At 57.0% G+C, this 14345-nt stretch overlaps 1 protein-coding gene across 6 annotated transcripts in view; it reads left to right on the forward strand.

Moving 5' to 3' along the window:
- The window catches only part of IQCE (IQ motif containing E), a 52980-nt gene extending 41143 nt beyond the window's left edge, over window positions 1-11837 (forward strand). For 3 of the 6 annotated variants that reach the window (XM_008049972.1, XM_008049967.1, XM_008049970.1), the window contains 6 exons: window positions 2528-2551; window positions 7107-7217; window positions 7708-7829; window positions 8922-9016; window positions 10025-10111; window positions 11588-11837. In XM_008049972.1, the coding sequence (XP_008048163.1) occupies window positions 2528-2551; window positions 7107-7217; window positions 7708-7829; window positions 8922-9016; window positions 10025-10111; window positions 11588-11709 (561 nt within the window). In that variant the 3' untranslated portion in view covers window positions 11710-11837. The remainder of the gene's footprint in view (window positions 1-2527; window positions 2552-7106; window positions 7218-7707; window positions 7830-8921; window positions 9017-10024; window positions 10112-11587) is intronic. The other 3 variants (XM_008049973.1, XM_008049969.1, XM_008049971.1) reach the window with 1 other exon arrangement.
- Window positions 11838-14345: the final 2508 nt, after the last annotated feature.

The raw sequence follows: 14345 nt of genomic DNA on the forward strand, positions 1-14345 counted from the left end.
CACACCCAGCTGATTTTTTTATTTATTGTAGAGATGAGGTCTCGCTGCTCAGGCGGGTCATTTTCTAATTTGAAGAGAGCAGGCCAGTGTCTCACAGAATGTTCCCTCTCTGGATCTGATTGTTTCTGCATCCCTTCTGTTTCCTGTAAGTGAGAAATGCGGTCTACAGCCTTGATTTGACTCAGCCTTGTTTTGGGAAGAGTATCTCCTATTGAGACTGTGCCTACCACATACCCACCAGAAACAGATGGTTGGAGCCCCCTGTTTGTGTTTCCGACTTTGGTCGTGGCACTGGCTTTTGCCATTGTGAAGAATCTCTTTCCCCTTGGTCCCTGGCCTGCAGTCTATAGAGGAGAGCTTGTCTCTGTGAACATCCTGTCCCCAGCACCTCTCCCAGTCACGGGCCACCTCTTTGTGGGTTATTCGGGTGACTGCCAAGGGCAGCTTTGGCTGAGTCCATCCTTCTGCTTCCTTGCTGTCCTCTTCTGAAGAGCAGTGTCGTGTCAGCGGGCATCAGCCCAGGTCCTCCTGAAAAGGTGGGAGGATGCTTCATGTTTTCCCTTCAGTGCCAAGCAGAGCCAGAGCAAGTGAGTCTCAGTCCCCACGCCACCCCGGCGGTGGGAGGAGGAGCCCATGGATTCAGAATGTTTAGTGAACTCAGTCTGCTAAAAGACACTCCCGTTATTGCTGTTTCTCACGTTTAGGTCGTCCCACGCCTGGCCATGAAGTCCCTCTGACCTGGCTCCGTGGCTTGGTCTCTCTGGGAACAGCCATCTTTTCTGGAGCAAGCTCATGACCAGGCCGCCCTGTGCGTCCCTCTCCCCAGACCGGAGTTCGCCACATCGAGCCATTGGGCTTTTAGAAGCGCCTGGCCTGTCGGCGCACTTCCTTTTCCTCGCCCCTCTCATCTGCTCAGTCCTTTGTTTAATTAAAATGCGAGAACCTGAGGCCAGTGTCATGGGAGCGCTGCCTGCACCCCGGCCCACCACACGCCCTCTTCTCAGCACAGACCCCCGTGCCTTGGCCTTCACCCACCCACAGCCACTCTCTCCCCACGCAGAGCTAAAGCGTGGCTGGCCTCTTGGCTCGTGTGGATGAGGGCTTTTCCGTCTTCATCTCGAGATTCTGCTCCAAAGCATTCAGAAAATTCGAATACGTCTGCCTCAGGGAAGATGCCTGAGAACCGAGGCTGAAGGGCCCTGACGAGAAGTCGGGGGCCTTCTGGGTCCCGCCATCCCCAGCTGCTGCCCCCTCTCAGATTCATGGCGGGGTGGCTGGGGAAGGCCATGGGCCCCTCCAGGGTTCCGCCTGTTGGCACGCTCCACCCCATAGCCCGCGGAGTGACCGTCAGCACCAGGGCACCTCTGCCGCCGCTGTTGCAGTGAGCGCGGTCCCGCAGGCGCCGACGTGGGTCAGTTCCTGCAGGAGACAGGTGGTAGCTTCCCCCACCACCTCGTGTCATGGCTGGTTTCCCTTCAGCATCCCTGCTGCCCGCTTGGTCTCTGAATCTCTTCACCCTCCAGCCCGCCCCATGTCCTGGCTGGTGCCAGTCCCTCTCTGCTCTTAGAGTCCGTCTTTGCCGCAGTCTGTATTGGTGCTTTATAAGCATATGCCTTTGCTTCTGCTGGTCCTTGTACTCAGTTCTTCCTTAATCTCTCAAGGGACAAATCCTTTTCTATCACAAATGTGGGCCATGTACTCTGAATAATACTGAAAATCACCAGCGTGGCTAACATGGTGAGATCTTGACTCTACAAAAAATATAAAAATTAGCTGGGCATGGTGGTGCACACCTGTAGTCCCAGCTCCTTGGGAGGCTAAGGTCGGAGGATTGCTTGAGCCCAGGAGTTTGAGGCTGCCGTGAGCTAGGATCACACCGCTGCACTCCAGGTTGAGAGGCAGAGTGAGACCCTGGCTCAAAAAGAAAGTCAGCTGGTTTACATATCTGCCATCTAGCTGTGGTCCTTAAGTACTCATTTATCATCTTAGCAGGTGCACGTTGGAAGAACTTTATGTACATCTGTCAGAGCACACATTCTGAGGGCCTGTCTCTGGTGACTGTGACTCGGTGAACCTCTACTGCAGTCTAAGAAACTTAAGTCCCTGGGCAGTGCCAGTGACCATTCAGCTTGGGGGCCAGCGATCTAGACCCTGAACAGGAGTCCCCTTCGTACGTTGCCAGCAGGCGGCATCAGCCTCTGGACTCTGGGCCTTCAGAGAGGCCAGCGTACCAGGACAGCTCTCGAGAGACAGGACCCTCACTCTGAACCCGGGGTGACCTCCTTGGCTGCACAGGCTGGGCCTGGTGGGGTCCCTTTTGCCCAGGGACTGCGGTGCAGCCGGTGGGGCACACAGCCCCCCCACGTGCCTCAGGGCCCCTCGTGCGCGTCTCCTGAGAACCACGTCCTGAGAACCACGTCCGTGCCTCGCCTGGGAGGGAGGGAGTTGGGCGGCGGGGTAGGACGAGGTTGGGTTGTGGGAAATGCGTCCTCCTCATGCTCACTCGCCGTCGTTCTCTTTGTTTCAGGAAAAAAAGGCTCTTCTGGACGAGGTAAGCAAGTCCGTTTCACCAATTCCAAAATATGTGTTGTTACTTTAGAGTAAAGTCACTGAGGGGATGTCTAAACATGCATCAAGTCCTTGTTTTGTGAGTTCAGACCCAAGCCCAGTGCGAAGTATGAACCCTTGGTGACAGAGGCATCGTATAAATATTTGGGTGACTTCCCACGTCGAGACGCCCTCCCTTTACTCACTCCTTCCACCATTTCTGCTGACCATTAGTTCTGGGTTGAGCAGTCAGGCAAGTGACGGCCACTCAGGCCGGCAAGTGGCTTCGGCCCTGTCTGACGCCGTGGGGGCTGCCGGCCCCGCACGCGAAGGCCTGGAGGCCCCTGGAGTGGGGGCGTGTGAGCGGGCCTCACAGGCCATGTAAGAACTTGCCAGCCTGGGAGAGAGAAGGGCACCCCGGGCAGGGCTGGCAGGAAGAGGAGCAGCAGGCCCACGTGCCTGGCGCGGGGGCAGTGGAGCGGGTGAGAGTGGGCGTTGGCACAGACATCACACTTGGGAGCGGCAGCCCTGACGGAGGACTGATGGAACCGCGGACCGTGCCGCTCTGAGCCTTGACCGCTCCAGTGAGGGGCTAAAGAGCAAAGACTTGAGTCTGTGGAGCCCTGGAGGCCTCCCAGCTGCCCCTCCCACGGGCTCCCTTTGGGCAGCGTGTGTTTCCATGTGGACCACAGGAGAGGCCACAGCCTCCGACCCTTAGGCGTGGGCGCTAAGCTGCCAGGTTCTCCCTCTGACTTCTCCCTGCCCCGATGTACTCTCAGGGCGGGATCAGCATCTGTGCCTTCAAGCAGCCGGGGCGTCCAGCTCCCGCAGGGCTGACCTGGGATTAGAGGACTGGGTGCGAGTTGCACCTGCACCACCCACTGTCCCTTTAACTCTGGGCACGTCATTCGCTTGTCCGCAAGTATGCGCTGGGCTCCTGTGAGGGGGGCTCACGACCAACCTGCCAGACGCAGCTCCAGACTTCACGGACTTCATGCTGCCCCGTCCAGACAGTCGGCACACCAGTGCGGTCCGCAAGCTGCAGACGTGGCAGCCGGCTGCAGAAGTGGCTTCGGCCCTGTCTGTGGTGCCATGGGGGCTGCCGGCCCTACACGCAAAGGCCTGCCGTGAGGATGTGGGCACCTCTGCCCAGGTCGTGCCCACGTGCTCACCCTGCAGGCAGTGAGGGGGTGGTGGCACCTGATGGCCAGGTCGGGACTGTGAGCGCACCACTCGTGCAGTGAGGGGGTGTTGGCCTCTGATGCCCAGGTCATGGCCACGCAGACGCCCTTTGTGAGCAGGCTGCCGGGCTATCCCCAGCCCCCACGCCACCTTTTTAAGAAGGGCTCCCTGCTGACCGTGGCTCTGTCCTCAGCCTCCGGCCCTGCAGCACTTCGGGGCCACTCGGTGCTGGCCTCGTGGTCCCTAGACCTGCTTCCATCAGGGAGTCCTGCAATCTCCCCACTCCTCCTCCTCCCCAGCCACCCTAGGTCCTCCTCAGTCTGCAGTGACAGCTTCACACCTCACGCTTTATGCCCGTCTCTCCTGGCTTCTGGCTGTGTCGACCACAGTTCTCAGGCCCTGCGTCGCCGAGGTCTGACTCCTCGCCTTCCCGTCCTTGCCACCCAGCACGGCCTGTCTAGCTCAACTCCCCAGACTCCTTACTAGCTGTGACGCCAAGCATTTGTTCCCCTTCAGCGTTGTACGTGATGACATCACTGCTTGTCTCTCCCATGGGAAAATGAGCTTCAGGAGGCAGACATCTGTGTCTTTATGTCTAGTCCTAGACTCAGGCCTGGCCTTTGGGAAACATCTGGCAAGTCCTGTGTCAGTGAACGAGTGAATGAATGAATTGGAACTTTTCCATGTACTACACAACATGTACGAAGGGGACCCCAAGAAAACCCGGAGTTTTTTTGGAGGGTGAGCCCCAGGTCATACACTTAGTTCGCTTCTCCAGGTCAAACTGTTAATCAAGGCTTTTATCTGGAAGTGTTGAGAAGGCTGCCTCATTTATGGAAGAGACATCCTGAGTTGTGGCATGCAGGCGGCTGGCTCTTCGTCCATGACCACACACCTGCCCGCACCGTGCTGCGTGTTCTGCAGCGCTGACCCAGAATGGCACGGCCCCCATGCCTCGCCCGCCCCTGTCCACCTGGTCTGGCCCTGAGCAGTTTGCTTTGCTTCCCCGGATACAAAGGCTTCAGAGGGAAACGTTTGCCGATGTGGAAGAGGCGAAACAAAAGGCAGCAGAAGCACTAAAAGGCATCAAAACCGACGAGTCCAAAAACTGCTCTGAGCCGTGGAAAAAGCATCTCAGCAGGTTTATCGCATCAAACGGAGAGTACTCTGAAGGGGACTGAAGTTTAAACATGTAAGAATAAGTGACCAGCCGGGCTCGGTGGCTCAGCCCATCATTCCGCGCCTTGGGAGGCTGAGGTGAGTGGATAGCCTGAGCCCGCGGGTTCGAGACCCGCCTGGGCCGCGAGACCTCATCTCTACAATCAATCAAAAAATCAGCCGGGCGAGGTAGTGTGTGCCTGTAATTCCGGCTGCTCGGAAGGCTGAGGCGGAAGGATCGCTGGAGCCCGGCAGGTCGAGGCTGCGGTGGCCGAGGATGGCTGGGAGCGGCCAACGCGCTCCAGTCTGGGTGACAGAGTGAGACTCCAGCTCAAAAAAAAACAAAAACAAGAATAAGTGATCATTTTTCTAAGTGAATTCCAGTTTTTTGGGGTCCCCCTTTGTAGAAACCAGACAGCAGGTGCCACCTCAGGTCCTGCTGCTCCTCTTCCATGCCCCTATGCCCCCTGTGCATCTCTGAATAAAGATGACACCGACGCTGGCTTGCGGGGCCGTGGGGAGGGTGGGACCCGACAGTGTGTGCACAGCATGTGACTGGACAGAGACACCCTCCTTTCTGTCCAGTTCTTGTGGGTGTCATTTCAGCAGGTGTCACTCCACCTGCTAGCTGGCCTGTCACTGGTGGCAGTTTCACCAGAGCTGAAAATCACTGCACTTTTTGTGGGTTATTTGTCCTTAATGACTGATGTCTCTGCTTCCTTTATGCATGTTTCTTAACCCTGTGTCTGTGACATTTCCTTCACTTGCTTCAAGACAAAGCAAAGGTGTTTTCTTTTCAGACAGTTGGTCTGGAGATGGCGAGGCCTCTGAATCGTGTGTGGGGCTCTGTGGGCATGCTGGTCACTCTCCTGATGTGTCAAGAGTTGTGAACTGTGAGAGCCAACCGGGGCGGGGCAGATCACTCAGGAAGAGTGCTCCCTGAACCAGAGCCAATCTTGTTCTCACATGTCTAAACTATTGTCACCTTCAAAGTACTCTCTGTTTGATGCAATACATCTATAAAGATGCTTTTTCCACTGCTCAAAACAGTCTTTGAACTCGTCGATTTTGATGTCTTCCAGTGCTCCTGCTGTTTTTTGTTTCACCACTGTCCCCGTCAGCAGCTCGTTCAGGAAGGGTACTCCCTAAACAGCTAACCAGGACAGGGCAGATTGCTCAGAAAGAGTGCTCCCTCAACTGGGCAGGACAGATCACTGGGAAGGAGTGCTTCCTAAACCAGCACTAACCAGGGCAGGGAAGATCGCTTGGGAAGAGCAGATCGCTTGGGAAGCGTGCTCTTAAACCAGAGTTAACCAGGACAGGACAGATTGCTTGGGAAGAGAACTCCCTAAATCAGATTTAACCAGGACTGGGCAGATCATGTGGAAAGAGTTTTCCCTCAACCAGGGCTAAACTGGACAGGGACGATCGCTCGGGAAGAGTGTTCCCTAAACTAGAACTAACCAGGACAGAGCAGATCACTTGGGAAGAATGCTCTCTAAACAAGTGCTCCCTAACAAGAGTTAAACCAGGCAGGGCAGATCGCTTGGGAAGAGTGCTCCCTAAACAAGAGCTCACAAGAGCTGGGCATATAACTTGGGAAGAGTACTCACTAAACCAGAGCTAGCCAGGGCAGAGCAGACCACTCGAGATGAGTGCTCCCTAAATAATTGTTCCCTAAACAAGAGCTAAACCCAACATGGCTGATTAGTCAGGAAGAGTGCTCCCTAAACCAGAGTGTAGATTCCAGGACTCCTGGTGTGCCACGCACATTTCTTAATAAGCCATCTAAGACTAAGGTCAAAGGATAAACAGTTCCTTACGATCACTCTGAGATCTTGTCCCATGCTGCTTGATTTCAGAAGACGTAGGTTGAAAGTAGGAACAGAATGAACAAATCCAACATGGAGTAAGCTATCCCACGTGAAAACCTAACTGCACATAAATCATAGACTGACATTCACAACCGAACAAGACCGTATTACACAGGGGGCCTGTTTCTGTCCCAAGACTGTTTTCTGTGCCTCAGGCATCTGTGCCTTTTCCCCCTCGAGGACTGGCTTATTTCTCACAGTGGGGGATTGGGTGTGTGGAAGAGGGCTCTGTCGGAGACTGGTACACAGCCATCAAGGCGTCATCTGCCCCTCGCCGCCCTGGTCTCTGTGCTCCCACCCGTCTTCTCCCAGGGCACTCACCGCTTTCTCCCCTTTCCCTGCCAGGCGGCTGTGGTGCTCCAGGCAGCCTTCAGGGGGCACCTGGCACGGGCGAAGCTCATACCAAGCAGAGCGTGTGTCTCCGAGCCTCCTGGCCTGCCAGGCCTTCCAGACCAGGTAACCGTCGAGCGGCGGGACATGGGCCTGGGGTTCTCTCACTGCTTTTCTTGTGCTCCACCGAGAAAGCACAGGGCGCTTTTCTGTCTTCCAGTCTTCGCTTGCTTTGCCCGTCTGGTGTCCCTTGACCTCCACCCTGCCCGAGCAAGCCAGGCCTCTGTGTCTCCAGGCAGGCCCTGGATGGTGTTGCTCTGGAAGCCAGATTGCTTGGGGTCCTGGGAATCGAGCATCTGTTACAGTGAAGACATAACTGAAAACTAACACCGACGGGCACTTTCTGTGCCAGACCCCCCTTGTCAATAGATGAGGTGTTTGAGAATCTCTGGAGTTTATGCATTTAAAACCTGTAGTCAGGAGGTTGCCGACTAACCAGCCGTAATGGGTGGGGCGGGAAGGGGACCCTTCCTGGCTCACCGGTGCCCAGGGCACACACTCTGGAAGCCAGCAGAGGGCTGCAAACAGTTGTCTCTCCTGCTGTCATCGTGCCCAGAGCTCTCCCACAGCCTGCGTTCCAAGCCCCGTCGGCCAGGCCGAGGGCAGCCCCGAACAAGAGGAGGCCGCCACCATCATCCAGTCAGTCCTCCGGGCACACCTGGCGCGGGCCCGGCACAGGTGAGTCAGGGTCATGGGCACGTCTGCAGCCTGTGTCGGGAGGGCACCGGGCACAGACGTGCATGGGCAGCCACCCCCTGCAGTCAGCCCGGCCCGCCACGTGCGGGGTGTGTTGCGCCAAGCCTGCAAGAGCTGGGACCGTGGCCTGGAGCCGGAGTCTGGTGGCACCTCTTGGAAAACCCGGCTGTGCCTCAGACAGACATGGAGGGGCTGCCAGTCCTGATCCCCGGGAGGAGGCCTTTCTAGAGCGGCTCTCCATGCCGGGAGAAAGCGGGTAGGAGGGCTTGATGGGCCAGCTGCTGGCTTGTGCTGACCCACGGCCCTCTTTCGAGAAAGGAGTAGCGTTGGGCCCGCTGGGGAGGTGGTCGGAGGCCTTCCACAGCAGTGTGTGGTGGTGCTGACACCCCTGCCCATCTTCTGGTGCATCCGTCAGGATCTTCGGTTGCAAACTCAGAAGCCCTTCAGTCCACATGTGCAGAGGGCGGGATTTATAGTAAGGGGAAGAGATGGTCCCAGGCAGGAGCCCTCCTCCCGTCTGCCATCTGCTTCCCACTGCAGGCAGGCTTGTTCTCCCACTTGCCGTGGCCGCTCTGCTGCTTGCACACCTGTTAGAGGGTGGCAGCCGCCCCGCACGTCCAGGTCTGCAGTTTCTGCCAGGCCGAGTATGTACCTCACCGTCCTGATCCCACATGCCTGGTACAGGCAAGGGCTCAGATGAGTTGGGGGTGCAGCCTGGGCAATCACAGTGGCCAGGAGGTAGAGAGCTGTGTGTGCGGCCCGTGACCATGTCCACCAGGAATGGGGTAGCTGGCCCTGCCCAGGGCCAGAGGGGGAGGAAGCCATCTGGCACCAGCCCGTAAGACTGTACCAGGCTGGCCTCAGCAAGTGCCCCAAGATGGACAGAGGCACGTCTGCAGCTCTTCACAGCCAACTTGTTTCAGGGCCCTGGGCATGTGCTGGGTACGAAGCTGGCCACATGTTTGCTTTCATTAAGACAGTTGTCTCCAGGAAGATTAGTGAGTCCTGCCAGAGGCCTGAGAGAGGTTTGTATCTTTTAAAGTCAGAATCAGCTGGAGTTTTTCTTTTCTCCAGTGCGACCAGTGAAAGAACCACCTCTGCAACCTCTAAGAGAAGATCTGCCACACACAAAGAAGCCTCTTCTCCACCCTACCTTGCAGCTTCTCCAGGTAATTCGTTCATGCTGCATTCTGACATGAGGGCGGTTGGCCCACCGAGGCTGAAGCCGACAGAGTGGCTACCTTCCAGAAACTTGGGCATGGAGGGGTGTAAAGGGAGTTTGTCCTGCCCGCAGCTGCCTCCAAATAAGTAACTCTTTACACCAGGAACCCTTGACCGGGCCCCCTTGTCCCAGTTTGTCCCTTGTCCCTGGGAAGAGGGGAGAGAGAAGAGCCCCAAGGACCTCCTTAATACTGGGGGTGGGGGGAGTTCTCATGCCAGCAGCCTCTAGGCCACATGGGCTGAACGTCACAGCTACTGTGCCTGGTATGTATTCCCAGCTCCAGCTGGAACTGGGTGTCTTTCCTCCTTTGAGCTAGTGTTTCTCTCATTGTTTGCTTGCTTGTTTAGTAAAACTTTACTTGCGTTTCCTTTTCTGCTTCGTTGATGCCCAAAAACACTCTGTGAGGAACCCCTGGGACTGCAGGATGCCTCACCTGGTTGTGAGGCCCCATTCCTGCCCCACTGACACTGAGGTGTGACCCTGCAGTCCCTGCCTTGCCCTGGGCATCAGCTTCTCATGTGGGGAACAGAGACAGGCAGGCTAGATGGCTTCAGAGTCACTCTTGGCCCCAGAGTCTCTGCTGCTGTGTGTGTGCCTCAGATGCTTTTTATCTAGTTGCACCCAGAAAAATGTGACACCCTAAAACTGAGGAGGATACAGAGGCACCATGTGAAGTGTGGGACTGTCCCTAGGTAGAGAAATGCAGGCTCGAGGTCTTATTTGTGCATTATGGGTAGCAGGGTGCTATGTGACCACACTTACCTTGATAGGGAAGTCTCAGACGAAGGGCTTTCTGTACTGAGTCTTCGAGTCTCAGAGATAGAATCGGGGAGGAAGGTGAGCGGGAATAGCAAGGAGAACTACAAAAGGAAGCCAGAGTGCTGGGGGAGAAAGATGGTGGGGAAGGGCGAGAGGCCTGCCTGGGACGGATGCCTCAGTTCGTGTGTCCCTGCAGGTCGGGAGGACAGTGGAGTCAGCAGTGGGGAGGCCGTGGCCGACAAGGACAGGCCAGGGGAGCTGGCAGTCCCCCAGCCCTGCCCCGGTAAGTGTGGGGCCTTCCCAAGGAGTCATCCTCATTCTGTGGCCACGCAGGGCACAGCTTCCGGAAGAAGCGGTGGCGCCACCCCTGCATTAGACCCGGCGGCCCGAACGCCTGGGTCTGGCAGCCCTCCATGCCAGGCTCTGACCCTTCCCTCCCAAGGGCTCCGTGGGATGCTGTGTTTGGGAGAATCTCCTGGAAATCACCACACTGGAAATTGCCTTCTGTGCATTTCAGTGATTTTCCCCTAGCTTTGTGAGAGCCAGAGAACCTTGAACTTTGCTGTTCTCTCCAAAGCGTCCATGTGTAAAGTTCAGCCACAAGATGAGCAGCGCTGGGCTTTCGGGAAGTGTACAGACAGGCAGGGCCCGAGGAGCCGCCACCCGGCCTGGAGCTTTAAGTTGTCCTCCAAACCCCCGTCCACGCTGACTTCCCCAGGCCCCACCCCAGGTGACCTTTAGGTTCTCGGATCAGGGCTGAAGCGCGTGTTTATGCTGCCCTCTCCTCCCTGTGTTCAGCGTAAGTCATTTTGCAGGGCAGACTCAGGGTCCTGTGTAAAGTGCCATCACAGCGTGTGTTAGGTGTTGCGCTTTTGTTGACCAGAGGAAGCATGTCTCTGGAAAGAGTAAGCCACGCACTTGTTTGAGCTGATTGTGTTTTTAAAGGAAAAAAATGAAGCCAACCTTAGAAACCACTGTTTCTAATTTCATAAGGTTCTACTTTAATATTAATTTTCTTGAAAGTTGCAGGAAGAAAGCTGACACAGTTCCAGGGTCTGCAGCACAGTTGAATCATAATTTCCTTCCCTTTCTAAAACCTCAAATCAGCAATTGATTCCTTTTTTACTCACATCTTATGACGCAGTAAGAATCAGGCTCTGCCTAAGCAGCCGGGGCTAGGTGCAGTGGGAACCTGCCCCTTCCTCTGACCATCGCCTGCCCGAGGCGTGCGGCCGCCCATGTCCGCCCAGCCTGCATTCTAGCGTAGATGGAAAGTTCTGAGAAGTCTAGATGTGTGTGTGGAAGGGAGCGTGAGGGAGGCTGACCGCGCAGTTGGAAGACTCAAGGCGAACCATGGCCTTGCCCCATCCGGCCTGCCCAGTGTGGCATGCCCTCTGGAAGGTGGCGTGTCTTACATGCGTGGCCGCCAGCCTCATCCACACATGCGTCCCAGCCACCCGCCCAGTCCCGACTCCTGGGATCTGCTGTGAGAACGACTTTGGGAACCCCTCCAGCACAGACGCACTTCCTCAGTGCTGGCGGACCGCACCACTCACAGGTGTCTTGATTTGGGGGCAGGGCCAAAAGACACAGCTGAGTTTGAAGACTAGGAAAAATGAGAGGGCTCTCTGGCGTGGTGTGTTTCACGCGGAAGGCCCGTCACACGCTGGCTGCTTCTAGCGGTGGCCTCCATCCTGCCTGCCAGGGAAGAGCTGACAGTGTGTCCGTGACCGGCCCCCGTCTGTGGATCTCGTTGCAGAACCGTGTCCCGCAGGGCCGCAGCCCACCGTGCCGCCAGCTGGGGATGACGCCGACTCCGACGACTCCGACGACGTTGTCATCGCTCCGCCTCTGCCCGCACGGAAGAGCGCCCCAGCCTAGGGGCTGTCTCCAAGGGGACGTCGCTGTCTCCAAGGGGTGATGGCACGTGTTCCAATGGACTCAACAGCCAGCCTTGGAAAGAGGCTTTGTCTTGTTAGGAAGAGAACGATTCCTGCTTGACACCTCAATGTCTTCGTCGCTTTCCTCTTTCTTTTTGCATTTTTGTTGGTCTAAGGAGCCTCAGTGCCTTTATTTTATTCCCTGGGGAGGCTCAAGTGGCCCCTTCTGCCTATGGCCGCAGCTCAGATGGTGGCTTTTTTAGCGCCAGCACACACATCCGCCTTGAATCGGGGGGCAGCCAGGGAACCCCGCCAAGACTTTCTCTTACAGCAGCATACAGCCTGCCTGCGACCTTGGCCTATGAGGAGCTGCTGGATCAGGAGCCAGCCAGACACCACCCCCTCCTCATCCTTGTTACGTTGGCACCAGCCAGGATTCTCTTGGATCTTGGTCCTGTAGGTCTTGCTGTGCCTTTGGGAGAAAGGGAGACAGGCTTCCCCCCCTCCCACAGCAGAGTGCAGCTTCCCAAAGCCAGTGAGAAGCTGAAGATACCCAGGTCCCCACTTGAGCTCTAATCCACGCCCCACGCCCTCACCACACAGTCCTTTCTTCTGTTACGCGTCCTACCCCCGGGGCACTGCTCCTGAGAGCTGCCATTCCTAGGAAGGCGTCTGGGTGGAGTTTGGTCACTAGGTGGACTCATATTTTTCTTGAATCCCAAATTATAATCACAAAAGCAGGCCAGGCTTGGTGGCTCAGCCTGTCATCCCAGCACTTCGGGAGGCCGAGGCGAGTGGATTGCCTGAGCCTGTGGGTTCGAGACCCCCCTGGGCAACTTGGTGAGCCAGGCATGGTAGCGCACATCTGTAGTTCCGGCTACTCAGAAGGCCGAGGCGGAAGGATCGCTGGAGCCCAGAAGGTCAACGCCAGGGTGGCCATGAGCGTGCGTGCCACTGCACTCCATCCTGGGCGAAGGAGTGAGACTCCAACTCAGAAAACGATAATAATAGCCACAAAAGCGGGATCACTCTTGCTTTTGATAAGAGCGGCAAGGGAAAGGCTTTCCCCAAGCCCGTGGCAGAGGCTTGAGCCGCTGGGGCGTCACCAGGAGGACGACAAGGCGAGAGGGGCAAGGAGGCAGGCCTGTCGTTCCGAGAGAGAGCAGACCCTCGCGGTGGCAGCACATCTCCCCCGTGTCCGGGAACGGTGCCCCTCATGCTTGCTGTAAGCTGGCCTCTGTGCAGGCCACAGGCTCCACAGCTGGGCGTGCTGGCCCCTCACGGCCGGCAGCAGGAGGCATGTGTATCGGGATCCCGTTAGTGGCTCACAGTTGTGGTCTTGTTTGTGAGATTACAACTGGCGGGTCAAAACGCAGAGCCTCAGACCTGGGCAGAACTCCGGGGGCATCCAGGCCCCGTGTAGCCCAGGTCTGGGATCTGGACCCCTCCAGAAACCCTGCTGGGACTCGAGCATCGCCTCTTTCTCCGGCCAGGTCATCTGTCTGACGTCCAAAAGCTCGTCTTTAGCTGGAACTGTTGAGCCCTCCCGGGGTTCTGCCCACTAGAGGTGGTCTGATCCCCAACGGAGGACCTGGTCTTTTTCAGCAAGGCCTTCTGAGTTCCCCGCGGGGAGGTCAGGCTGAGCTTGGGCCTCCTCCACGGAGGTCGGAAAGCCACTTCAACATGGCAAAGCTTGGGCAGGAAGGGAGGAGCCTCACATGGCCCACCTGCCCATGGGATGATGAGGACCCCAGCCCAGCCTCTCCCAGTCATTCTAGGCTGGGCCATGCCAAGCAAAGACTTGCCTCGCCTTGGAGCCCCTGCCCGGCCCCTTTCTCCATCCCAACTGTTCATGCAGTGGGTGGGAAAAAATTCAGCCAGGGGCCTGGCTTGTTGAGCTTTTTCCCTTACTTGGGTTGCGGGCCGCCAGATCCCTGTCCTTTTTTTTCCCGCTGAATTGATTGGCAACTTGACTGAATTTGTATCGACACAAGCCCTCTGTCGACCCTTCCTCCCCTTCATCCACCTGGGTCTGCCTCTGGAGGTCTGTTCTGTCCTTCCCTGGTTGCCGGGCTCGGAGCCACAGGCCAGTCTACTCACTGAAGCACCAAAGGGTGACAAGGGCGCCTACACATTTGCTGGGGGCAGGAGGGCCCCATTTCTCTGCTGTGGCTGCCCCCTCTCTCTCACTTGAAACAAAGCGTTTCTGCTTTATGTGTTCACTGTTAGGAGCTAGTGGCCTACAGTTCTGTGTCGATGGGAGACACCACCAGGGACATACATCCCTGAAGTTTTCCAAGAAAACGCCCCCCCCCGCCCCAATTGTAAATACGTAAATCTCTCTGTCCTCCTTGGGTGACTGTTGATCTATTAAAAGCCAGCCTTCCCTCTTGAAGCTGCCCTAGTAAACGGCAAAGCTGCACGCCTGTGCCGTCCGCTCCCCAGTGCTGGTCGCCCAGTCGAGCCCTCCCGGTTCGGCCACCCCTCGAGCGCGGCGATGTGGCTTTGTGCGGGACAGAAAGCACCCAGCAGAGGCATGCTTGCGGGGTCCCCAGGGCCTGAGGGCAGGGGCTCCAGCACCGCTGGCCAGGAGGGGAAGAGGAGCCCGTGGAGTCGGGGGCCCCGGGGGAAAGGCAG

The sequence above is a fragment of the Carlito syrichta genome, unplaced genomic scaffold (genome assembly GCF_000164805.1).
Source record: "Carlito syrichta isolate Samal-C Ts95f unplaced genomic scaffold, Tarsius_syrichta-2.0.1 Scaffold142858, whole genome shotgun sequence".
Taxonomy (NCBI): domain Eukaryota; kingdom Metazoa; phylum Chordata; class Mammalia; order Primates; family Tarsiidae; genus Carlito; species Carlito syrichta.